We start from the raw sequence: 25,242 nt of genomic DNA, 5'->3' as shown, positions 1-25,242 counted from the left end.
AGCTTATCAGTATTTTTTTCTCACAACAAATCAACACCAGTCGGACTTATCAACCCAGAAACCAACCAGCGAACAAACCGTTTGCAGCTTGCTCACACTGTCACATACACTGCAGGGGGCAAATCCGTCACTTGCCAGCTCCCCTCCAGAAGGACAAGAAGAAACCACAGCCCATCGCACCGGCACGAACACACTTGTCTTAAATAAATGCACAGCGAGTTTGCACACAGACACAGGCGCGCGCATCCGCACCAGCACCACGACGCATTCCTCCCGAGTCCCGCCGTCCCGCGGCATCACATCAGCATCACTGGCTGCCTGCGTCCGTTCGCAACTGCAACGAAGAGGGAGGCGCAGAGGCGGGCGGGGAGGGAGAGGGAGAAAGGCACAGCCCAGCTGCCTCGGTACGCACGCTCTCGCTCCCGTGAAGGGGGTGACGTGACGACTGAGGAGGCGGTGGGGCGGTGGTCCAGCCACCGCGGTTTACGGCGGCCGGGGCGCGGGCGAATGCCGTCCGTCTCAACGGCGGATCGGCATGCCCCCCTCTAGAGCGATTCCTGGCGCTGTTGGCCCTATGCGGTGACTGCGAGGCCCGATCCTGAGGCGGGCGGCGACTCCGAGAGCGCGGGCGGTTGGCTTTCTTGCCAGGTGCCAGTCAGTCAGTCTCGGTGACGCCGCGAAGGTCGGAATTCTCCTCCCGGCGTGCGGCGTCATCCCCGTTGGTTTCCTTTACCTCCTGGGTCGCCGCCGACGCCGAGCCGAGGGGAGGCGCACGCCGCACGCGCCGCGGGAGGGAATGAAGCTCGCCTCCGCCTCCGGGATTCGCGAACCTGGGATGGCTTTCTTGCAACTTGCGAGGTACGTACGGCGTAATTTAGAGTTCTTCAGTACAGTACCGCGTACTACTGACTGCGAAAACGATTTCTAAGTACAATGTGTAGTAGTCCGTTTCTTGTGCTCGCCACAATACTGTTGTAGGAAAAGCAAATCGAGCTTTTTTTCTCTTCAAACACACTTTGGTTGGTCGACGCGTGCGTGCTTTTGTCTTTAAAAAAGCAAAGAGAATGCACTGGAATTGCGCTTTTGTTAGTAGTAGTAGTTGAGCATTTCGAATCTCTGCAGGCTACACGGCCACTGTTACCTTCCGTTTATTGGTGTGCTAGTGATTAGTGAAGTACTGCATTTGTTTTTACGGAAAAATAACAGTGTGGCACTGAACTAGTATGCTTTTATTGTCAAAAAAAAAAAACTAGTATGCTTTTGCACTTAACGTTGGTGTAAACAACATGCAACTGTTAATAAACAAACAGCAACTTGAAAATCATGCAATGGAGCAGGTCAGGCATGTAGTATACTGAACTGCACCCTTGCAGTAACGTTTATACATGGGCAATTCTCAAGCTTGGTGCATCCATGGGGTAGGAGAACATGGAAGTGTGAACTCTCAGTCATCTTTTTTTAAAGAGGAGCTCTTACTGATCCTACCGGTACATCTACTGTTGCAATTGTCTTTTGAGGTGTCGAGATAGTGATGGATCTTGCCTTCCTTTTGTCCTATGGTGTGGAGCCTGAGATCCCTCCTCACATCCTCAGTGTGCCGTGCTGCCCATGATCGCCCCCATAAACGAGCAGAGCCCCACACCCCTGCCTGCAAGTCCTCTTCCCTTTGGTTTCTTGCATCTGAGACCACCTGCTTTACGTGCTGGACTTTTGGTTTCGTGCTGACTGCCTTTTCCCAAAGCATTTTGGTCCTTGAGAAAACAAATGGTATTAGGTGTAGTTATTGGGTCTAGGTTAGGTGCCCTGCAATGCTGCTTTTGTCTAAGTTACACATGTGCAAGAAAGTCCACCAACGTGCTGTGCCTCACCCTCATCAACAGGGGTAATGTTTTGTCGCCACCCCTGTGTCTGTTCTTGTTATGACCAGGCGCCGTTGTTTAGGCGTGGTGGTTGTTTTGTTAACACAGTGGAGTTATCCTTTTCAGAAAAGGCTAAAGAGTGATGGCTACTAGCTAAAAGATGTGTTGGTTTCCTTTTATATGGCACATGATCCTAGCTGTCCTTTTCATAAAGAGATTGAGGATTCCCGTCATCCCCAAGGCTCCTCCGCCCCCGCCCCCGCCCCTGCCCCCGTACGCCGCCCACCAGCCCAGATCCGCCGTGGCCGGCCACGGCCCCCGGTCCCCGCGTGTTTCTGCGCACTCCCCACCTCGCGGCCGTCCTCCCCATCCCACTCGCGTTGCTCGCGGTGGCTCAAGGCCACAGATTGAGCACGTCTCCCACCACTGCTCACCCCGTGCGCTGCCTCCCCATCGCCCGGTCCCCGGCGCGCCCGCCGCTGCGGCTCGCGGCACGTCCCCTGTCCCCATCCCAGTCGCTGCGGGGCCGGACCTCCGCGTCGGCGCCACCACCACCGCTTCCGCTGCTGTTGCTACCGGGTCAGACATGACAGGAAGCACGTCGACCAGGCGCGTCAAGTTTGCCTCCCCCCTCTGCTACCGGCCGGTGAGGCGTTACTACTCCGCCACCACTACGCCTACCAAATCCTGCCTCAGATCCGCTACGGAAAGGCACAACGCTCAACCCGCCGGGCATTCATCTCCACCGCTCCAGTCTGCATCGCCCGGCTATGAAGGGGATTTCCCTTCCCGAGGGGGGCGACTCAGAGCTGTCACCGGGGCGTGGCAGAAGGCCGGTGAGGCGCATTCATGCGAAGATGAAGACGGTTGGTCAATGGTGCGCCCGAGACGCTGGTGGCGTCTCCCCGAGTTCAAAACCACGGCGCATTCAACGCCCTCAACCACCCAGGTCAAATCAGCGCGCCATCACCTCAGCGAGGAACTGCAGCAGCGCTTGAGAGGTAAATGCTTCCGTTGCCTCTCCCCTGGCCACGCCGCGGCGAACTGCAGGGACCCGGTACGCTGCTTCTCTTGTGGCCGCTGGGGACATAAAAGCAATGTGTGCTTTGGCAGCTCATCATCCGCCAGGCAGCAACCCCCCCCCCCACGCAAGACTGCTCCTCCTCCCCTCGACGACACCAACTTCCCACCTCTACGAGCGAGCGGCATGGCTAGGCCCGGGGACCCCTCTGTCCGTCCCCTGGACACCTGTGCCGTGGCCTTCTCCGTCGACAATATGGACCATGAGCTCGACCGCCTCTCCATGCATGGCATGGTGGCCTGGCTAGGGGGGAACCGGCCGGTGGTGGAGCCGGAGGTCATCAAGAGGGCCATCTGCCATTAGTTCCCGGTTCGTCCGGAGGATGTCACCGTCGTCAGGCACGCACTCGAAGTCTTCTTCGTCGACTTCAAGCACCGCCACCACCGCGACGAAGCTGTGGCGCGGGGGACCTTCCCATATCGCAACCTCGACATTCACACAAGGCCGTGGCAGCTGGTGACACACGGCGACTTCTGCGACCTCAAGTACCGCCAAGAGGGCAGTCGCCAGAGCTTGCGACCTCGACTACGTCGAGAAGTCTTCGCTGGACCGTGCCGACACCAGGGCACTCTGTGTCTGGGCCTGGACGCACAACCCGTCCGACATCCCAAAGGTAACCTGGTTGACATTGTCATGCAGGAAGGCAGAGGCCCACAATTCGCTGGCTGCTCGCGGCCGCCGGGGACTCACCTTCAGGGTGCTAGTGCACCTTGACCTGGTGGAGGACCCTCCTGACAGAGACGGACGTGCTGCTGCTCCCCGGGTCTACACGTGGGACTACGGGGTCGTGGATGGAGAAAGGACGCCGTGCGACCGCCATGACCCTCCGCCGGCCGACATCCATGGCAGCCACCGCGACGACGACAACGACCATCGTGGATGCCGTGAACGCCAGGGGGACAACTGGTACTCACGGCTCACCCGCAGCCTTTCGCGGGCGCCCAAGGACCGCGAGCGGGAGCGCTCGTTGTTTAGGCACGGAGGCCGTCGACACCAGAGCCCGGAATGTGGAGGTCGTCGACGCCCACTACACGACGTCGCGGCTGGCCACGGTGCCCGCCAATCTACCCTAGGCGACGCTGCAGGCGCTAGCACAGGGGCTCGGCAGCAGCTCGCCATGCCTGCTGACCCCGGCCGCCCGGTGGATGTCCACCGTAGAACCAGGGGCCGGAGCAGGGAACGGACGCCCCACCAGAGGCCGCACAGGCACGCGCGCTCGGAGCCGAGGACCACGACGCCGCGCTCAAAATCCCCGTCGCCACGCCTGCGCTACAAGTCACCTGACTTCAACGGTGGCAACGGCAACAACCACCACCTGTCACCAAGTCCCCCCAAGGTGCGTGCAAACCACAGTCAATGCAATGATCTGCCCCTCATCCCTTCGGTCTCTGCCCCTCCAACCTGCGAGCCGGACGTCCCACCTGTTGCCGCTGCACTGAGCATGGCCGCACCACCGAGCAACTCTTATCCGGTGCAGCTGACGGGAAATGCATCCCCTTCTTGTCTGAATGAACCGCAGGTTCCCCCCGTCGGCGACCATGACATCGCGACACAGCAGCGGTCATGCCTCACGGCTGATCGACACTTCCGCACGGGCCAGGTCTACGCCAGGCGGCCATGTGCTCCCCGCACGCACCGCACCCACGCACAGCCGACCGAAAACGGCCAGGTGGTGCGTTTCCGCCCTGGCATCGTCTACTCCAGGCCCTGTGTCCGCGGGATGGCCAACAGCTACTCTAGCCGTTCATGCATGGCAAATGGCCTCCAGCACCAACTGCCGGAACAAACCACCACCGCCCTGGAGGTAAACGATGATGGCCAAACAACGCCTGTCATCACAGCACCGGTGTCTGAATTCATACAGGGGATCTCACAGCCCCTGCCTCCACCCATCTTGCAGGTCCCGGTGCGCCAGCATAGCCCACCACAGCGACGCAAGAGGCCCCTGATCCCGGCACGCAGGAGCGTCCGCATAGCTGCCATGAATTGGCCAAGAGGTGACACGCAGGCGAAGGCCAGGCAAGTGCTGATGAAAAGGCTGGGCATCCTCGACATGGAAGGACTCAGCCATGACGACGCGTTGCTGCGCTACTTCAGCCTGTTCAAGGGACCACTTACTGACGACACCGTGAAGGTGCTGACGGCTTTGTGTGGCCTCCACGCTGCGGCAGCGCTGCCCACTACACATGCCTAGATACCTGCTGACGCACATGGGTAGAGCAATGTAATAATGTTAGTGATCGATTACCGCCACGGGAGCTCCTGGAGCTCCACATCTTTTGTGACCGTCCAATCATGGTGCTTGGGTGCGGCGACAGCCAGAGGCCTACAGTCGCCTGCCCACCGCACTGCAACGACTCGTCATCTGGTAGTTAGCTGTACCAAAAACTCAGTGAGCAAGAAACGCTTGCTTTGTATCATTGCGCCGACAGCCACTGGCTTTCAGATGTATCGGTCGCTCCAAGTTGATGCTTTCATGACCTGTGTGCTTATCTCGGTGCATATGCCTCTGTGTGCTTATCTCTGTGCTTCTCGCCTCTACCAAAGCAACAAACGACTTCCTACTTGTCTCCCTCCGAAGAATTATTTTAAATACGGGCCCATTGGTTGACATATGGCACAGATGAATTGTCAGTTACTTAACTGGAACGTCAGGGGTTTGAATGATGGCGCCCGACAGGACTCGGTCAGTGAGCAAGTGAGAACCACTGGCGCCACCATCGTATGTATACAAGAAACAAAGATGCAAGTTATGGATCATAATGTGGTGCGCCGAACAGTCGGAGCGAAATTTGAAAACTCCTATATTGTGCTCCCGGCGGAACAGACACGAGGAGGCATCTTCCTTGCGGTCAATGAAGACTTCTTCGACCTCTCCGACATTGTACTTACCGCAAACGCTATAACCGCGTAGATCAACATGAGGGCAGATGGAACAAGGTGGCAAATTACAGTGGTATATGGCCCGCAAGGAGAGGCAGCCAAACTTCATTTCCTCCAAGAACTGAAGAACATTCCACCGCCGGAGAATGATAGATGGCTCATCCTGGGAGATTTCAATCTCATCTACCAGGCGGAAGACAAGAACAACTCTAATCTAAACCGCCGCCTCATAGGGGCATTTAGAGTGACGATCGATCATTTGAGGTTCAAAGAAATCAAGCTAAATGGACGCCGCTTTACTTGGAGCAATCAACAAGAAAACCCGACGCTCATTAGAATTGACAGACTACTATGTACCCCCGAGTGGGAGCTGTTCTTCCCCTTGTGTTTCTTACACTCCCTTCCATCGCTCATGTCGGACCATACCCCGCTACTACTCCAGGGAGAACTTGACCACAATCACAGCACGTCCTTCCGTTTTGAAAACTACTGGACTAAGATGGAAGGCTTCCAAGATCTTGTCCAAAACACTTGGAATAGGCCGGTCGCCACCGCTCTTCCAATCAAACGCTTGCATATCAAAATGGCGCGTGTGGCAAAAGGTATCAAGCGTTGGAAGAAAGAAAAGATAGGAGATACGAGGATGCAGCTCGCCATAGTGAAAGAAGTGCTGCTACAATTAGAAGCAGCCCAAGAGCATAGGTTGCTCACTGCCATGGAGCTTCACCTATGCTGCCGCCTCAAAGCCCGTAGCACTGGGCTCGCAGCCATCGAAAAATCAAGAATCAGACAGAGATCGAGACTAACATACATTCGCTGTGGAGATGCTAACACTAAGTTCTTCCACAGTCGAGCCAACGCACGCCGGAGAAAGAATTGCATACATTGTCTACATACGGATGGAGGGATCGCGGTGGCTCATCAAGAGAAAGAAAAGGTGATTCGAGATTATTTCAAAAATCACATTGGCTCCGCGGTGCCGATAGCTTCCACGCTAAATTGGCAATCCCTTGGCTACAACCAACACGATCTCTCCGATCTGGAGGTGCCTTTCTTCCAGGAAGAGATAAAAAACACTATATATTCCATGCCTTCCGACAAAGCACCAGGACTGGATGGCTTCACGGGTGCCTTCTTCAAAGCTTGTTGGGAAATCATTAAGGACGATGTTATGGTGGCCATGAACAGCCTATTCACTTTGAATGCCCAGGGCTTCGAATGGCTAAACTCGGCTTGCATCATCCTTCTACCCAAAAAAACGGATGCAACAAGAGTTACTGATTTTAGACCCATCAGCCTCGTCCACAGCATTGCAAAGATCTTCTCCAAAGTGTTAGCTAACAGACTTGCCCCTCGACTGAACTCCCTCGTCTCCAACTGCCAGAGCGCATTTATAAAAATGAGAAGCATCCATGATAATTTCCTTTACGTCCAGGGCGCGGTACAAAGGCTGCACAAGAAGAAGATACCGGCTTTATTCATGAAACTAGACATCCACAAAGCTTTTGATACGGTTCATTGGGGGTACCTGCTCGAGATTCTACAGGCTCTGGGCTTCGGACAGCGATGGCGTGAATGGATCTCTATCCTTCTACGTACATCCACTTCCACACTCTTGCTTAATGGGCGTCAGGGTGCCGCTTTTAGCCATGCCAGAGGCGTCCGACAAGGAGATCCACTCTCACCCATGCTATTCATCCTTGCTATGGACCCGCTTCAACGTTTGCTTGACCGGGCAACCGACCATGGGATACTCACCCCCTTACCAAGCACGGCGGCAAAATGGAGAACCTCCATGTATGCGGATGATGCTGCCATTTTCTTCAGCCCCACCAAAGACGATGTTGAAGCCATCAAAACCATCCTACAAGCTTTTGGCTCATTCTCGGGACTCCATATTAACCTACAAAAGAGCTCGGTGCACCCGATCAGCTGCGCAGACGTTGATCTAGACCAAGTCCTCTCACCTTTCACCGGTTCTAGAGGGAGCTTCCCATGCAAGTACTTGGGGCTGCAACTCCACATCAGATCACTGCAAAAGATCCACATGCAACCGCTCATAGATCGTATTGGGCAGAGGTTACCCAAGTGGAAAGAAAGATGGCTTAACAGAGCGGGACGCCTCACTCTAGTAACATCAGTCCTCTCCTCCATGCCAATCTACCACCTGACGGTGTTTCCTCTAGCTGCATGGGCTAAGAAAAAGATTGACAAAATCAGGAGATCGTTCCTGTGGAAGGGGGAGGAGAATGCCAATGGCGGACACTGCCTTGTTAACTGGCCAACAGTTACCAGGCCAAAAGAACTGGGTGGTTTAGGCGTCCCCGACCTTGATAGATTTGGGAGAGCCCTCCGGTTACGATGGCTCTGGCAGGAATGGGTGGACGATTTCAAGTCTTGGAACGACTCCGAGCTTCCATGTTCTGATGATGATCGTCTCCTCTTCAACTCCTCAATCATTATAACTTTGGGGGACGGTGCAAAGACTAGGTTTTGGCACCACAATTGGCTCGATGGACAAGCTCCTAGGTACCTAGCCCCAAACTTGTTTCGCCTAGTTTCAAGGAGAAACCGAACGGTGCAACAAGAGCTCCGGAACAACAATTGGATGCACAAGCTAGGAAGGAAAATCACCTCGGCTGTCCACATAGAGGAGTTTGTATCCCTTTGGATACGGATACAAGATGTGCACCTACAACAGGACGTCCAGGACACCATCATCTGGCGGTGGACCAGTGATGGGAACTACTCCACCCGTTCGGTCTACAGAATTCAATTCAAATGCTCGCTCGTCCCCTTCCGTACCGAGTTGATCTGGAAAGCGCAAGTGGAGAACAGATGCAAGATCTTTGCCTGGATCTTAGTGCAAGATAAAATTCTAACGGCGCAAAACCTACAGAGGAGAGGGTGGCCACACCAACAACAATGCGTGCTCTGCAACGGTCCTTTAGAGACCGGCCTCCACCTATGCCTATGTTACCCATTCGCAAAGGCGGTTTGGGATCAAATTCTCTCGTGGGAGAACTTCACTCACCTTCAGCAGCAACCCCAGGTGGACCCCAACGATATCAGATCATGGTGGGAAGAGGTGGCGAGGAAAGTGCCAAGATCCGAGCGTAGGCGGCTTAACGGGGTAGTAATCTACACCTTTTGGAATATTTGGAAAGAGAGAAATAGGAGAATCTTCGACAACAAGATAGAAGCGGTGCCGCAAGTGGCCGCAAGGATAAAGGAAGACATAGAGCAAAGGAAGAGAGCACTCGCTTATGTGTAGCTGTTGCCCCCACCCCTTTTGGGCCGTGCGTTTCCCTAATTTGCATGCTTGTGGGGGTTTCAATCCCTAACCTCGAGTGCCTTTGTTTGTACATAAACTTTCTTTTCCCCATCTTAATTGAAAGGCAGAGCTCCTGCCATTGCGTTCAAAAAAATAAATAAAGAGATTGAGATAAACCAGCGGATTTGTTTGGGTCCGGGCCTTTCGGTTGAGGCTAAAGAGAAGGCAAGATGTGTCATTCTGTTTTCGTTTCGTTTTACTATTTTCAGAGAGGAGGTTGCTGTGTGGCAGTTGAGGAATGTGATGGTCCCCTTGAAACATCAATGTGGGCATCACTTTGTCATTGTCTCATGAATTTACGATTCATTCCAAGAGTGACCTTCCACCAGCCTTCTCTCATTAATGCGAATTAGTTATGATGCAAAGTATAGGATCCTCATTATGATGAAAGATGGGTAAGGAGTTAAGGACAGTGGCAATTAAAATATGCTAGAATCTCCTAAGAAAGTCGTATTTATATTTTACTGTCTGCGTAAGCTGCTCGTTGTGTTTCTGTTGTAGCTGATGCACCAACTTCGTAAACTATGGGCCAAACCCTGTTGGCCTCACAATAGTGGCCATTCTTGTAAGTATATTTGCTATTATTCTTTAGCAGGTGGTACGAGAAATGGAGAAAACTTGTGTTTTTAGCATGATCGTGAATGTGATATTTAACGAAGGAAATGCCTGGTTTGACATTTAAACGTGGTAATGCTTCTTATAAGCTGTTAATTGATGAAATTGCATCCAATTGTACATTAGAATTGCTCAGCTTTTTTGGTAGTTTGTGTGATTGCATCATATCTAGATGATCGAAATTATAAAATGGGTTACTCCTCCTTTACCTTCTGTGGTTTCCAGTAGCTGTTTACTTGTTTGTTGCAGTGTATATAAATGTCCACCGGATAACTTAAATCTTTTATGCTTGTTATCCACGTTCACATTCCTTTCCTTTCTACCTTGTTTCTATGCACCAAACTGAAATTTTGACTGTTCTTATTTATTCTTAAATTTGGACCATTATGTATTGCTGACTTTTGTTAGCCTTTTATGTGTCAGGAGTGATGCACATGCACTGATGAGGACTCTTGGATTATAATTGGTTTCTTCTTCTTCCAGCCAATCCCAACAAATGTGGCATCTCAAGCTGATAGCTTTTCTTTATGGCTCTCTTTTCTTTATGCACCTTCCATATGCTAGAGGTTCTGACCTAAACACCGATAAGCAGGCCCTTCTTGCATTTGCTGCATCACTGCCTCATGGCAGAAAGGTCAACTGGACCTCCACAACCCAAGTCTGCACATCCTGGGTTGGCATTACATGCACACCGGACAGGACACGTGTACGTGAAGTCCGACTACCTGCAATAGGGCTTTTAGGTCCTATCCCATCGGGCACACTTGGCAAGCTTGATGCCTTGGAGGTGTTGAGTCTTAGGTCAAACCGTCTTACTATTAATCTCCCTCCTGATGTACCATCTATTCCCTCGTTGCGCTCTCTTTATCTTCAACACAATAACCTGTCCGGAATTATACCAAGTTCACTGTCTTCTAGTCTAACATTCTTAGACCTGTCCTATAACTCATTCAGTGGAGAAATACCATCGGAGGTGCAAGCCATCACTGAACTGACAGCATTGCTTCTCCATAACAACTCTCTTTCTGGACCCATCCCTGACCTTCGCCTCCCCAAGTTGAGACATTTGGATTTGAGCAACAATAACCTGAGTGGACCTATACCACCCTCCCTGCAGAAGTTCCCAGCTACTTCTTTTCTGGGAAATGCCTTTCTGTGTGGATTTCCATTGGAACCATGTCCAGGGACACCACCTCCTTCTCCGTCGTCGCCATCACCCCAAAGTGGCAAAAGAAGCTTCTGGAAAAAGCTCAGCCTTGGTGTCAAAATTGCAATAGCTGCTGGAGGAGGGGCTGTATTATTAATTTTGATCCTCATCCTCTTGGTATGCATCTTCAAAAGAAAGAGAGATGCAGAGCCTGGCACAGCATCATCTTCATCCAAAGGAAAGGCTATTGCAGGTGGAAGGGGAGAAAAATCCAAAGGGGAATTCAGCAGTGGTATTCAAGAAGCGGAGAGAAATAAACTGTTTTTCTTTGAGGGATGTTCATATAATTTTGACTTGGAGGATCTGCTGAGGGCTTCGGCTGAAGTCCTTGGAAAAGGAAGTTATGGGACTACCTACAAAGCTGTTCTGGAGGATGGAACAACAGTGGTGGTCAAGAGATTGAAGGAAGTGGTGGCGGGAAAGAGGGAATTTGAACAGCAGATGGAGCTAATTGGCAAGGTTTGCCAGCATCAGAACACTGTCCCATTGCGTGCTTACTACTACTCCAAGGATGAGAAGCTCTTGGTGTATGACTATGTCCCATTAGGTAGCCTTTGTGCTGCTTTGCATGGTATGTCCTTCATTTCAAATAATCTATTTAAATCATTTTACATTTTGTTACCTGTCAGAATGTTAGTTTGAAATTTACTATTGAAAATTAAAGCTATCTTACTTCAGCTTGAAAGAATTGAACTGAAATAGATGCTTAGTCAACACTAAGGCTTGAGCAAAACATATTCATGTTCATTCTGGTACCTTGGCCCTTGACTGTATTGCAAGTGAAGTGAAGCACGAATAGTGCTGCACCATAATCTTTTCTTTATCCTGTGGTCAATAAAAGTTTAGTTCAAATCACAAGGTAGAAACCAACATCAAAGGCTGAAAATGGTGATCGCATACTTGAATTCTCAAAGTGGGGATGCCTTACATTGATTGTAGAGAACTCTGTAACTCTGTGTTGTGTAGATTATAATAAGCTACTAAATATAGGGCTTTTTTTCTGAATAAGGTATTTATTATTTGGAACATAGATATACACTCCAGATGTACTGTCTTTGGCCATTAGTTTTTATTCTTCTGAATATAACATAGTTTATTACAAGGGATGTTGACATATACCTTTCTCACTTTTTGGTTTTTGGGATTCCAACTGCTGTTCTAGAGTTCCCATGAACAGTCCACAAGACCTGTCTTGTACCTAGAAATTTTAGGCTTTTGAGCTACTGGCATTTTCTGGCCTTTGCAGTGAATGCAAAAGAATAATTGGTGATTCCATAGTGCTGTCTTGATTTTCTGTTACCTACTTTGAGTTATCACACCATTACCGACTTGCAATCTGCCAGCACTGCATAGTTAATTGGAGGTACTGGTAGCTCTAGTGGGTTTTTTTTTTATATATAAGGCTAGTGGGTTAATGTTGTGTTGCATATCTATGATTCAGGTTTACACACATTTGGCTGTGATCTAAACTTACTGAATCGCCATGACCTGGAAACTGTGTGATTTTATTAGGAGGGCTGTAAGACTTTTGACAGAACACCTAATTGACAGTTTGTTTCCATTTCTGTTTTATCTAATCTGTCTTTAAGTATGGACATTCCCTTTTGCTTGGATACCACAAATTTAATTGGTTACTGAGATTTTGGGACTGGGTCACCAAATGAAAAGTGCATTTCAAGTTTGACTTCCATAGCATTTCCACTTTTATTTACAATTATTTCACTGGTTTTGCTAACTTATTGTCTGAAAGTCTGACAAAGCTCATTATAAACATTTCTGTTGAAATGAAATTATATATGATAGCAGACTAATTGTTGATTGTAAAACCCAGGGAATAAAGCTGCTGGAAGAACCCCATTGGACTGGGAGACCAGAGTGAAAATAGCTCTGGGCGCTGCACGCGGGATGGCATATCTTCACGCCGAGGGCGGCGGGAAGTTCATTCACGGGAACATCAAGTCAAGTAACATCCTTATCTCACAGGAACTCAGCGCCTGCGTCACTGAGTTCGGCCTTGCCCAGCTCATGTCCACGCCCCACGTCCACCCACGGCTCATCGGGTACCGGTCACCCGAGGTCCTCGAGACCAGGAAACCGACGCAGAAATCCGACGTCTACAGCTTAGGCGTCCTCCTCCTCGAGATGCTCACGGGTAAAGCCCCTCTCAGGTCCCCCGGGCGTGATGATTCCATCGAGCACCTCCCCAGGTGGGTGCAGTCCGTGGTCCGGGAAGAGTGGACGTCGGAGGTTTTCGACGTCGACTTGCTAAGGCACCCGAACGTCGAGGACGAGATGGTCCAGATGCTCCATGTCGCGATGGCATGCGTTGCAGTTGTCCCCGACGAGCGGCCTTGGATGGAGGAGGTGGTCAGCAGGATCGAGGAGATCCGGAACTCCTACTCGGACACGAAGACGTCCCCGGAGGACAATCCCAGGGAGGGCGCTTTCTAAATCACAGAGTAGCAAGCAGCACATCAGTAACAAGCCATTGCCATCTACAGAAAGTAGGTTTGACAACTCTGTGTTCAGGGTGTGTCCAGTGAAGCTTTGCAGTCAGTTGTTTCCTGATCATTCTTTGGTAATTTTTTTTTCTGTTCTTGGTTCCATGATGTTAGCCCTGGAACCCTGGTGGCGGTCTCATTTCATTAATTAGCTCTGCTGATTATTGTAGGGTGTTATTTGTCGATCGTGCCGTGACTCAGTTTGATTTATTGAATAGGCATATGTTTTTGCCACTTTCCTGTGCCTTATATACACACCCTAACTGTTGAATCATGAATCATGATTATGCTATTCACTTTCTGGACATCTTAATCTCTTGCAGATTGGTGCATGATTCACTTTGAGTTCACACATCGCCACATAGGTGTACGTATGTATGAGACCCGATGTTGGCGAATTGGCGTTGATCGAAAAATTTCGTTTCCTCCAAAACAAAAACGGTGAAAACAAACAGTTGGCTCCTTTTTTTTATTGAAAAAGAATGATCTTTTTGGATACAAAAAAGAATGGTTTTGAAGACGACTGAGTGATCAAAACAACGTTTGCATCAACCTTTTTGGGTTCTCGGGACGGATACGGTCCACAAGACCACAAAATGTCGACATAAAATCGCGTTACCAGGCTCACAACGTCTTTGCGTTTGAATCGTGTGAATAATCCTGGCTTGCGTTTCCTCTGCAAGGTGAGCTCTGCATGATCCCTTTTCTTTTCAAAGGAAAAGGAAAGCTGACCATTTTAGCTTTCTCTTTACTTCAAATGTGTGCAGTAGAAAGAACCCTAAAAAAGAAATCGTAGCGTAGACGCCAAGACGCAAGAATATGCCAAGTCAAACCAAAATGCGTATTGGCTAAACTGAGTGTGAGTCTGCGAGACGAAACCGTTCCTTTGATCTGATCCAAGGATGCCAACCTTAAGGATACGATATTAGCGTCCACCTAATCTCAGAAACTCAACGTTTTGTAACTATAGTACAGGAAACATTTTTACTGGTGGCTGCATTCGTACTTACTGTTTTGTTAACCGCCGGCGTGAAAGAATATTAATAGAGTGCTTTAGGGGCCGTGACACCCGAGTGTTGGATGGCACACCAACATCCGATTCACAGCAGAAACAAAAATCGTGTGTTTTTTATTCATGCAACGCTTGATTGTCATGACCATTGGATCTAGATCAAATGAATCAAAAAATATTATCCAAATAACGTAAAAATATTAAACAAGCCAAACCCAAAAAATGAGCCAAATTATTTCTATGGAAGCCAAATTGAAAAATTTCAAAGGAGAACCAAATAAACATACAGAAAATAAAAAAACCGACCAAATTGAAAATTTTCAAAGGAGAATTAAATAAACTAGCAGGCCGCAACCCAGCATCTCCGGCCTGCCTTGACCACTCTCCTCCTCCGACCACGCAGCTTGCAGCCCGCGTCGGCCACCCCTAACCTCGGGCAACCAAGTATGGATAGGACCAGGGATGGATGGTGCATTTAATGCACCTACCACGACGGACACCCACGCCCTCTCAGGATAAAGAAGGACGATCAACCGATGGACCACAGGGCCATGGCGTGCATTGACCACCCAACAGACCACAGGGTCATGGCGTGCATCGACCACCTTACGGACCGCAGGGTCCGGGGTGAGGCTTCCCCCTCGGACCGCTTCCCTCGCAAGGTCAGAGGGCCACTCCGTGGCAGGGCAACGTCAGGACATGGCTCAGGACCGCTCAACCACTGCCTGACTCAATGAGCGAGTGTACGGCCGTGCCTACCGTAGGCATGGGCCTCACGACCATGAGTCAATCTCCTTGGGACCCAGCCAGGCCAAAGGAACCTCGACCCGTCCACATGTGATCGGGGGCAGTGCCGCGTCGCCCTACCATGGCTGGGAAGGCTGACGTTCAGCAGAGGACGGTCGCCATGTTCGCTTGCTAACGCCATGACGCCCTCCCTAGGATAGCGGGCGCAAGAACGAGGGCCACGATGTGCACTATGCACCCACGTTTTACCGGACAGCTAGGGGACGGCCACGACCCACACTATGCCACCATGGCGCTCCATGCCTTGATGTGGAAAGCAAGAACCCGTGACGACATACGAACGTGCAACAAAAGCTAGGACAAGACACAGAGGGCCCACAGGCCGAGCTCGCCAACCGCCACCCTCCCCTCGGGCCCTCGACCACTCGGGTCAGGGAAACATTCCCTCTCGACTGTCACCCGTCCCCCAAAAGTATATAACGGGAGCCAGACCTTCATTCAAACTCTCTAGACTCTCTCGAACGCTCACTCTCTCAACTCGCACACTCACTCTCTCCATGCTTACGAGCGCCCCATTGTAAACCTACTGAGCACTTACCCAAGGAACACAAACTCAAACCCCCCTAAGACTGGACGTAGGGCTCTTTCCCGAACCAGTACAATTTCCCCGTGTCTTGAGTGCTATCCATCGAATCCTAGAGCAGTGCGGCGCTAAATTTACTGGTCGGTTCACAAAACACCGACACCAAGTATATTGGACCGGATTGGATCCACGCGCTGGGAGGGCTGAACCCATGCACCAGTATAAGGCCCTGTTTGGTTCCATTCATAAGCCGCGTTGCGACCGGCACAAGCCAATAATCGCGCCAAACGGTTTGCAACGGCTCCATGGCGGAAGCGGCATTCGTGTTTGATTTAGGCCCAACAACGGCGATTAGAAACGCGAGCTGAGCCCCGCAATTTGGAAATCACGCACCCGCTTCCCTGCCTGCCCCTCGCTTTCGTGCTCTCCATCAACGCTGCCGGCTCCCCTCCCCGCCGCCACCTCCCTCCAGCTCGATCAGGGAGACTCTCTGGACCTAGCGTCACCTCCCCCCAGGCTAGATCCACCCCGCGGTGGGTCAGATCCCCTCCCCACCGCTGGCTACCCTCCCTGCCACCGCCTCCCTCTAGCTCAGGCCCCATTCGGGGCGACCGTTGCCTCCCCCTAGCCAGATATGCCGGTGGTGGGCCGGATCCCCTCCCCAGATGCCGGCCACGCCTCCGACTTGTGCCCTAACGCTGCCGCTCGTCATTGGCCCGTCATCCTCTACTCCGAGCAACAAGAGATGGGAGGAAAAAAGAAATAGAAACTCTTTCTTGGGTCTAGATGGAAAAGTATAGACTCAGATGAATAGTGTAGAACAGTGCTAGTTTGCTGCGGGTAGATTTGGGAAAAGATTAGGGTTTTAGTGCAAAACGTCCTACCTGAAATAATCGGACAACCAAACGTCTAGCTTAGATTCTATATATCGTGGCTTATCAGATAATCTTGCTCAGCTTATAAGCGAGACTTACATAAGCTGAACCAAACTGGGCCTAAGTAAACAAGGAAAGAGAGAAGAGGGTAACATGTAAGGACATAATACTCATTCTTATGCTAAAGCTAAGGTTCATGGCCCTTCTTCTACTCTGTTGTAATTTTTCCCTTTTCCAAATCTACTATGATCTATATCCTCTCTATTAAGTGGAACTCGAACAATGTAAATCAATTTATATATTTGGCGGCATGCTTACACAAACCGCTTGTATATGTTGGGAATCGAGGGTTCCTAACAAAGGAGATGGGGTCGAGCACAGTGCTGCTCAGCCACGGCCTACAAAGGCCTAGGCGTCGGGGCGAGGGCCTTTGTCGGATACACACGGGATTATCAAGGCAAGGATGCTTAGGGTTTTGGGTCAAAGAGGATGTCTCTTTCTTAGGGTCTGAGCCCCCTTTTTTGGGTATAGTTACACAATTCTTGGGATAAGAATGCCCCCTAGCATATTCCCTCACATAGTGTACAACCCTTCTGGGCCTTAGTGTCCTCATAACTGCCTACCTTATCGAGCCCTTGTTGAGTCAACCCTTCAGCCCAACAAGCCGTTCGAGCTAGCCTTTGCAACCTTCGCAGTTAGGGCGGCGCTTTGGCCAGCCCTTCAGCCCAACAAGTTGTTCAAGCCAGCCTTCACAATCCTTCGCAGTTAGGGTGGTCCTTTGGCTTCATGCGGCCTTCGGACATTCTGGCACGTCTCGAGCAGTCGGAGGCTCCGTCCGCCATCTCGTCCTGATGGTGTCCTGAGCGTTGCAAAATCTAGGTGAAGGTTTCTAGCTCGGGATCCTTCGTCGAAGGCTCCCTCGGGCCTTCGTTGTCCTCTAGACTGGATGAGATATTCGGGCAAAGCTTTGCGCGAACCTTCGACGTGTACCTGCACTCATGAAGTCCATGGACATTAATTAATTTTTAGTTAGCGAACCTTCAGGCGCAAGGCTTCGCCCCCAACAGTATACAGGGGTGGATCCATCATTGTTATTTGGGGGCTCAAGCCCCCTTACCCTGCTGGGCTCCATGGAATGAAGAGAGAAGGAATTAGAAAGAGTGAGAGGGAAGAAGAGGGAAAGGAAGAAGAGGGGGCTAAAGGAAGAAGCAGAGAGACAAGCATCCTTTGGATTAAAAATTTGCATTCGTCTCTACTTGTCCAAATGTTTTCAGAATAATAAATTAGGCTTTAAAGTAGTAAAAAAATAATTCATGAAAAAACTTTCAACCAACCTCTCATAATTGCAAGTTACAAATCACATGATTTTTAGCTGCTAAAGTCATCTAGCATCTATAATATAGTCTCTGCATCCCGTAAATAGTGTCAACCTCACTTACCAAGGAGTCAAACAGTTTTCACTTTAATCAAATACATATAAAAATATTATTATTTAATAATTAATATCATTAGACGAATTGTTGATATATTTTTACAATAAACTTATTTAAAAATATAAACATTGCTAATTTATTTTATAAATTTAGGCAACAAAGTTTTATAAACACGAATTTCATAGACTTAGGGTCGGAGTGAGTATACTCATTTGAGGGATGTCCTTGTATGGTTGTACCTTAACTAAAGGCATTTACTTGATGGATAATGATACTGTGCGGGCATCCGTGCCGTCCAGGCGCCGCGCACCTGGGCCTACGGCCCAATTAGACCGACGCAGATGCCACCGAAGAAAAGAAGGTCGCATCGATTCCTCCGACGCCTCGCCATTTCCATTTGCCATCGCGTGCCCCGACCGCTAGCTGTTGCGCGCGCTCGCGCGCGCTCTCCGGGACGGACGCCGTGCTCATGTCCAGCTCGCTGCCGCCCTGCTTGCCCGCGCTCATTCCCTCCCTCACTCCATTCCCCCCCTTAGCAACCTCCATTGTGACCTGGCTCCCGCTCCCCCCACCGGAGACGAGGATGACGACGGTGGCTCCAACGAGGTAGGTCGGTCCTTCTCTAGATACGAGCCTCCTCCTCCTCCTTTGGACTTGAGCCCTCGTCCTCCTCCCCCTCCTCCTCTGGATCTGAGGGATGCGGCGATGGCTAGGGTTCCGACGAGCTCTGGGGTCCTATTCTCTTCTCACTCCGGCGAGTTTGAAGGTGATGGGCCAGGGCTGGAGCAGAGCCCATCCCCTTGCTGTTTTGCACGTCCTTTTTTTTGTTATTTCTCCGTGTTGCAATAGGTTTTTTGATGTTGCAACAGATAATTTTTAGAATGTTGCAATATGATTTTTGGGTTGTCGCAACAGATAATTTTTTAATATTTCAATTTCCATGTTTCATGGTTGATTTTTGCGATGTTGCAGTACTACTATTTGAGATCGTGCGGTACATAATTTTCGATGGTGTAGCACATAATTTTCGATGTTGCAGTATATATTTTTCGATGTTGCAGTACATGTTTTTTTTCGATGTTGCACTACATATTTTTTCGATGTTGCAGCACATGTTTTTCGATGTTGCAGCAAATAATTTTCGATGTTACAGTACATATATTTTCGATGTTGCAGTTTTTATATTCCGATGTTGCACTACATAGTTTTCTATATGTTTGCGATGGGACAGGGGGCGCGGTAGGAGAACAGTGTGCGTTGAGGAACTGGGAACGGGGAGCGGTGGTGAACGAAAACAGGCGCGCGGTGGGGAACGAGATAAGGGCGCGGTGGGGAACAGAGTCATGCCGCACGATTGGGGAACGGGATGCGGCGGGGGAACGGGACGCTGTGGGGGAGCACTACCTGGGACCTGCGTCCAAATGCCGTCAGTGGGCGGACGTTCAGGTGCTAGGTATTTCGTTACTTGATCGCTCTTCACACATATTTCTCCAATGATAATTTCTGATCCTGATAGTTTGTTTTGTCATCCCATCATCACTCACCGGTAGGGATGAAAACGGATCGGATATGAATTGATATCAGTTTCATACTACTGTCCGGATTCGAATTCGAATACGGATAGTGTCAACCATACCGAATAGGATACGATTAGATATCGACATTATAAATATACAATTTCATTATTTGGATACGGATACTGTATCATATGTTGAATATCCAGACTTAGATACGGACAGATCTAAACTCCTCCAAACGGATTCGGTCTCCGATCCTTTCGAAAAATAACGTTTTCACCCTGCTGACAGGCGGAAAAAAGAAAAAGAAGACCGCGCAACGTACGACGAACGTTCCACTCCTCTGGCCGCAGGCCCAGCACCGGTGGGCAGACTATAAATGCCAGCTCGGACCCGCTGAAACCCGTCTCGCACGCATACCAGATACCACAAACGAGGGACCCGGGGCGGGGCAAGAGAGAGAGAGAAAAAAAAGAGAGAAGACGTCTCTCTCCTCTCGCCGTCCCCGTTCCCCAACCTCTCGTCTGCTCGCCTGCAAAAGGTGAGAAGAAGAAGCCTTTTCCGTGTGAATTTTTTGGTTGAATTTTTTCGGCCTCCGCTCTGGTCAGATCGGCGCGGGTGAGCTCCGGCCACCGGCCCCTACTGATCCGGATCCGCCCCCATCGGCTCGTGTGTTTTCGCTCCAGTATTTTTGCGTGTATTTTTTTTCTCTTCCTTTGTTGGTGCGGATGTCCCCTCCGCCTCTCATCCGCCTCTCCCGCCTGCCTCCCGCGCCGTCTCGCCTCCCTCCGTCGTTCCTGGCCGCCGGGCTTCTTCTCCGTCGCCGGCTACGCGCGTGACGAGGGAGGAGGAGCCGCAGCGCGTGGATCCAGGGGCAGCGGCGGCGTCCATCCCGCGTGAGAAGGGAGAAGGAGACGGTGAGATCTACTTTTTTCAGCTCCTCCATCTCTCGCAGCTCTCTCTCAGCACGTTCTGCGGAGATTCGTCGGTGGAGCTGGTTGCTGTGAACCCAACGGGGCCGATCTTTCTCGCAGCGCCGACGCTCCATCTTCCGTCCCCCCCTCCCCCCCCGCCCCCCCCCCCCCCCCCCCCCCCCCCCCCCCCCCCCCCCGGAGCGTCGGGGCAGTCCCAGGCTCGGCGGCGTCGTCAGCGGCTACCCCTCCCGCCAGTCGCCTCGCACCCTCGCTAAGGCGGGAGCCAGCAGCCGCTGCTCCACCAATTTTGTCGCGCCGCTTTGGGAGCGCTTATGCCCCAAAACGAAGCGTTGCCTGTCCGCTTAGCTCTGAAGCGTGCGCTTAGTGCCGCTTTTTGGAACCCTGACTTAATCATTGGATGGTGCATAATGTTGATTGGTCTTCATATTGGATTTGGCTGCCAAGTGATATTATTATGACAAAATGATCAAGTATGCAAATCTTAGCAAGCATGAGATCACAGAACCCAATGTTCAAGCTTAGGCACTAGCTGCACAACCATCCAAGTATATCGAGCTAAGGGGAAAATTTGTTTGTCTACAGTAGTTGATTGACGTCCTAGACTGAAAACTGAATTTTGAATCAGCCATATAGGTTCACAGATGTTTGATATCAGGACTGTCACACCTTGTGTCGTCTGATTTAATCATGGGCTTGATATTTGCTTCTTGTTTCTTGTGTTGCCCTGCTGAGTTCTCTGCAACACAACAAAATTTCAAATCTGTTGTTCCTCATTGACATCCCTGCTTCCAAATATACAAATAGATATGGTTGACTACAGTCTTTTTACTATGTGTTCATTGACTAACCAATCTTTGTAATGTATATGAAAATACAGGAGTTTGTCATGGCATCGAAGCGTATCCTCAAGGAGCTGAAGGACCTGCAGAAAGACCCCCCCACATCATGCAGTGCCGGTATGATTATGAGTTATTACTGGAACTGTGGATGGACCAATGTCTTCGCATGCTCACTTTCTTTTCTCCCAATGCCTTTCTCTCACTTCTGATGAACTGCAAATTTCATTTGTACAATGTTCAGGTCCTGCTGGTGAGGACATGTTTCATTGGCAAGCAACAATTATGGGACCACCTGACAGTCCCTATGCTGGCGGTGTTTTCTTAGTGAACATTCATTTCCCGCCGGATTACCCCTTCAAACCTCCAAAGGTTAGAACTCATGAGGTTTATCTTGTTTACAAGTTCTCTCTTTTATTATCCAGTTCAGTGATGGTGTATTATGCGCTATTCCAAGCTTTATAGTTTTGCATAGCCTGATTGTGGTTACTTTTGATAAGTATAGATTTCTTCAGGGTAAAAACTTATGAACAAAATGGTTCTCTGCTTTTCCTCCTTATCCTGCTAGTATCATCATGCTGGGGGAGACATCATTCAGCATTATCCATTCTTGCTATGTAATAGCTTCACCTTTCTGTTAGTGCTTTTCTCTATGGTCAACTAATAATATGGTTGTAGTTTTTTGTTAGCTGGCACAAAAAACATATTTTAGTTTTTTTCCTGGTAATGCATCGAATTCTGGATGAAGTATCCCTGTTATACCCTTTCACAGTTGTAGTTTGGAAATGTGTTAGTGATTTGTTACTCCTGACGCTGTAGTCTTAAGCTACACTCAGATTATCTAAAAAAAAAACTTTTCATGTTATATCAATTTCAAGAAAAACGGTACTATTAAGAATATCATGTACTGTAGGTGTGTCTGACATACCCATCTTCATGACCTATTAATTATCTGCTTTGGCATATTCCATCAGTGGCTGGACTTCTTTATCTGCCATCCCAGTCTGGAGGTTGCTTTACTTATATTATATTGTTTGAACTTTTTCATTTTATTTAATCTTTGTTGCCCTGTTCAATTTAGGTTTCTTTCAAGACAAAGGTCTTCCATCCTAATATCAACAGCAATGGAAGTATATGCCTTGACATTCTCAAAGAGCAGTGGAGCCCAGCTTTGACAATTTCTAAGGTCATCCTGAACACTCATCTTTTTTCTACATGTGATATACCTTCCTCTTTTCATATATATTTTTTTATGTTTATAAAATGAGTAAATCTAAATTTGGGATGACACAAGATTGTTATACTGATGGTTATCACTTATTTTGCATTGATTAACTTAGCATAAATTTGGTTCTTATATAATCCAAACTTGTTATGTACATCTTGAGAATAGGAACATTCATTGTCTAATCTTTGATGTTCTGTGATGTCTTTGTCAATCTTACTATTTGGGGTTTGTTATTTATGGATCAACTGTTGATGTAATGCCTCCATATTTAATTTAATTGAAAAATCAGATATTCTTTTGCCTTTTTATTTGATTAAGTATTCTGACATTCCTTATATCACACATACTTTATCACCTCTCTGTGGAAGTTTGGAATGTAAGGGTCTTTCTTAATTCAATGTATGCTTCTATGAACTAATAACTTCAGAATACTGTTTGCTACTCCCTTTGTTCTGAAATACTCCTTCTGTCCCAAAAAGAATGCAATTATGGGAATCGTGCCAGTCAAACAATCTCAACTTTGGCCAAATTTCTAGTAAATAATATTAGCATTTACGTCCCTAATTAAATTGTTACGAAAATACATTCCGTAATTAATCTAATGATATTTATTTTATATTATAAATGTTAGTACTTTTTCTTATAACTTTGGTCAAAGTTCAAATCGTGTGACTTCTTGAAGCGCGAGAATTGCATTCTTTTTGGGACAGAGGTAGTATAAGAGCACCTCCAGTGTTGGGCAGATTCGAACCATGGGCCAGGAAAAACGAACCGTGAACACTGGAGCTGCCGAACCGTGAATGTCAGAACGAAAAGCGCATCTTGCAGATGGTGTGAACCCAGGCGAATAAAATATGCTCGCGAGCTCCAGTGCCATACGGAGCCGGCGTACTAGCACATGGCCGTAGAGCGAGAGAGAGAGAGGGAGACATTTTTACTGTATGTGGGGCCCTTGAAACCGATGTCTGCACTGGGGATATCGAACCATACTTCTGTTCGATTTCTCCGAACCTCGCGGTTCGCTCGAACGCTGGAGCTGCCCTAAGGGATTTGAGTTTGTCCTACGTCAAACTATCCTAAGTTTGACCAAGTTTATAGAAAATAACAATAATGCTTTAGATATCAAATGAACATTGTTAGATGTATCATGACATATTTTCTTAAATTACCTCTTCGATGTGGTAGATGATACTCTTCTATATAAATTTAGTCGAACTTAAGGTAGTTTGATTTGGGACAAACTCCACTCTCTTTTATTTCTGGATGGAGGGAGTATTTATTACCCTTAACATATTACTTTGCTCAGGACTCCTTGCATTACATGATTTGTTTTGCTCAAATTCTGTAGTATGGCACCTTTAGTAGTGCATTGATAGGATCTTAGGATCTTCAGACTCTGGAGAGCCCCTTATATTTGTTCCATTTAGGATCTTCAGACTCTGTTATGCATTGGCAATATGATAACGTAGAGGATACTCCATGGGTTCCAAATTATAAGACGTTTTGGTTTTTTTAGATACATTGCTCTTACTATGTATCTAGACATAATAGTGTATATCTAATTGCATAGCAAAAGTTAGGTATCTAGAAAAATCAAAACGTTTTATAATTTGTAATGGAGGGAGTACTAATCTTTTTGGGAGCCGTCCAGCTGAAAACGAATTGCATGTTATATCATGTTGGAAATGACATGTTATGTTGTGTTACACTTGTACTCCTGAAACAGAACAAAGATGCCATGATGCTCTGGTCTGTTGCTTTGTTGGATGTTCCAGGTCCTGCTCTCCATCTGTTCCCTGCTGACTGACCCCAACCCGGACGACCCTCTTGTCCCTGAGATTGCCCACATGTACAAGACGGACCGGCCGAAATACGAGTCAACAGCCCGCAGCTGGACGCAGAAATATGCGATGGGCTAACGAATACCTCCTGCTCATCCCCTGACGATTCTCGTGTCGTCTCAAGAAACGTTCATGGGCGTCATTGTTTCCTTGGATTTGTTGCTGGTCGTGTGTGTCCCTGATCCATCTAGGATCGTATTGTAGTCGATGTTGGCCTACCATCATTGCCATCCATAGTGAGGTGGTTGGACATGCTTTTGCCTATGCACCTATGCTTGCTGGGATACCTTACTTCGGGTCGGTGCTATTTGGTAAATGTTCATCGAAGACATTGATTCCGTTGCCTCTGGCTCTTTGCATGCCTATGTGAATCATTTTGAATGTAGGCTGTTCCTTACCATGTTCTCGTTCATAGATGTGGCCGCAGAAGGTTTACGTAACACATTGTTTTGAAGGTAGTCTGCTTGAAACTAGGTATTGCATTGCGTTGCGTGAAACTAGATTGTTCATAGGAATCGTAGAGCTTGGGAGTAATCTGGGCTTATATTATACTTCCGGCGTCTAAAGTTATACCGTGGCTTGGAGCATGTTGCTCCACAGAACTAGTTCAGTAGATTTCTTCATCTTCAGTCCATGCACAACGCGCTTACGTGGTATACCTCTAGTCGCAACTCGCCAGCGAAGTGCGTCTCTTTCCACCTTGGCGGCGAAGCAAGCAGGCAGCACCCGTTCCACTTCCACCATGGTGGCGCGAA

At 48.9% G+C, this 25,242-nt stretch overlaps 3 protein-coding genes across 5 annotated transcripts; all 3 read left to right on the top strand.

Moving 5' to 3' along the window:
- The first annotated feature begins 234 nt into the window (after positions 1-234).
- On the top strand, positions 235-13,770 carry LOC136518455 (probable inactive receptor kinase At5g58300). The gene is made up of 3 exons (XM_066512116.1): positions 235-858; positions 10,196-11,550; positions 12,811-13,770. Exons 2-3 carry the CDS (start codon positions 10,269-10,271, stop codon positions 13,428-13,430), a joined length of 1,902 nt encoding a protein of 633 aa, XP_066368213.1. The 5' UTR covers positions 235-858; positions 10,196-10,268; the 3' UTR covers positions 13,431-13,770.
- On the top strand, positions 2,047-5,134 carry LOC136515907 (uncharacterized). The gene is made up of 3 exons (XM_066509365.1): positions 2,047-3,242; positions 3,427-4,744; positions 4,841-5,134. The coding sequence occupies exons 1-3, from the start codon at positions 2,047-2,049 to the stop codon at positions 5,132-5,134; spliced, it is 2,808 nt and encodes a 935-aa protein (XP_066365462.1).
- A 6,280-nt stretch (positions 13,771-20,050) lies between the features above and the next one.
- On the top strand, positions 20,051-24,825 carry LOC136514804 (ubiquitin-conjugating enzyme E2 11). 3 transcript variants are annotated; one of them, XM_066508510.1, is made up of 5 exons: positions 20,051-20,188; positions 21,460-21,538; positions 21,663-21,790; positions 22,500-22,604; positions 24,422-24,825. In XM_066508510.1, the coding sequence occupies exons 2-5, from the start codon at positions 21,469-21,471 to the stop codon at positions 24,563-24,565; spliced, it is 447 nt and encodes a 148-aa protein (XP_066364607.1). In that variant the 5' UTR covers positions 20,051-20,188; positions 21,460-21,468; the 3' UTR covers positions 24,566-24,825. The 3 variants fall into 3 exon arrangements, with proteins under 3 accessions (XP_066364607.1, XP_066364608.1, XP_066364606.1); XM_066508511.1 differs by lacking the exon at positions 20,051-20,188 and adding an exon at positions 20,259-20,564; XM_066508509.1 differs by lacking the exon at positions 20,051-20,188 and having other exon boundaries at positions 21,427-21,538.
- Positions 24,826-25,242: the final 417 nt, after the last annotated feature.

This window comes from Miscanthus floridulus, chromosome 17 (assembly GCF_019320115.1).
Source record: "Miscanthus floridulus cultivar M001 chromosome 17, ASM1932011v1, whole genome shotgun sequence".
Taxonomy (NCBI): Eukaryota; Viridiplantae; Streptophyta; class Magnoliopsida; order Poales; family Poaceae; genus Miscanthus; species Miscanthus floridulus.
The sequence above is the reverse complement of the archived record's forward strand: the minus strand, read 5'-3'. Positions and strand labels throughout refer to the sequence as shown.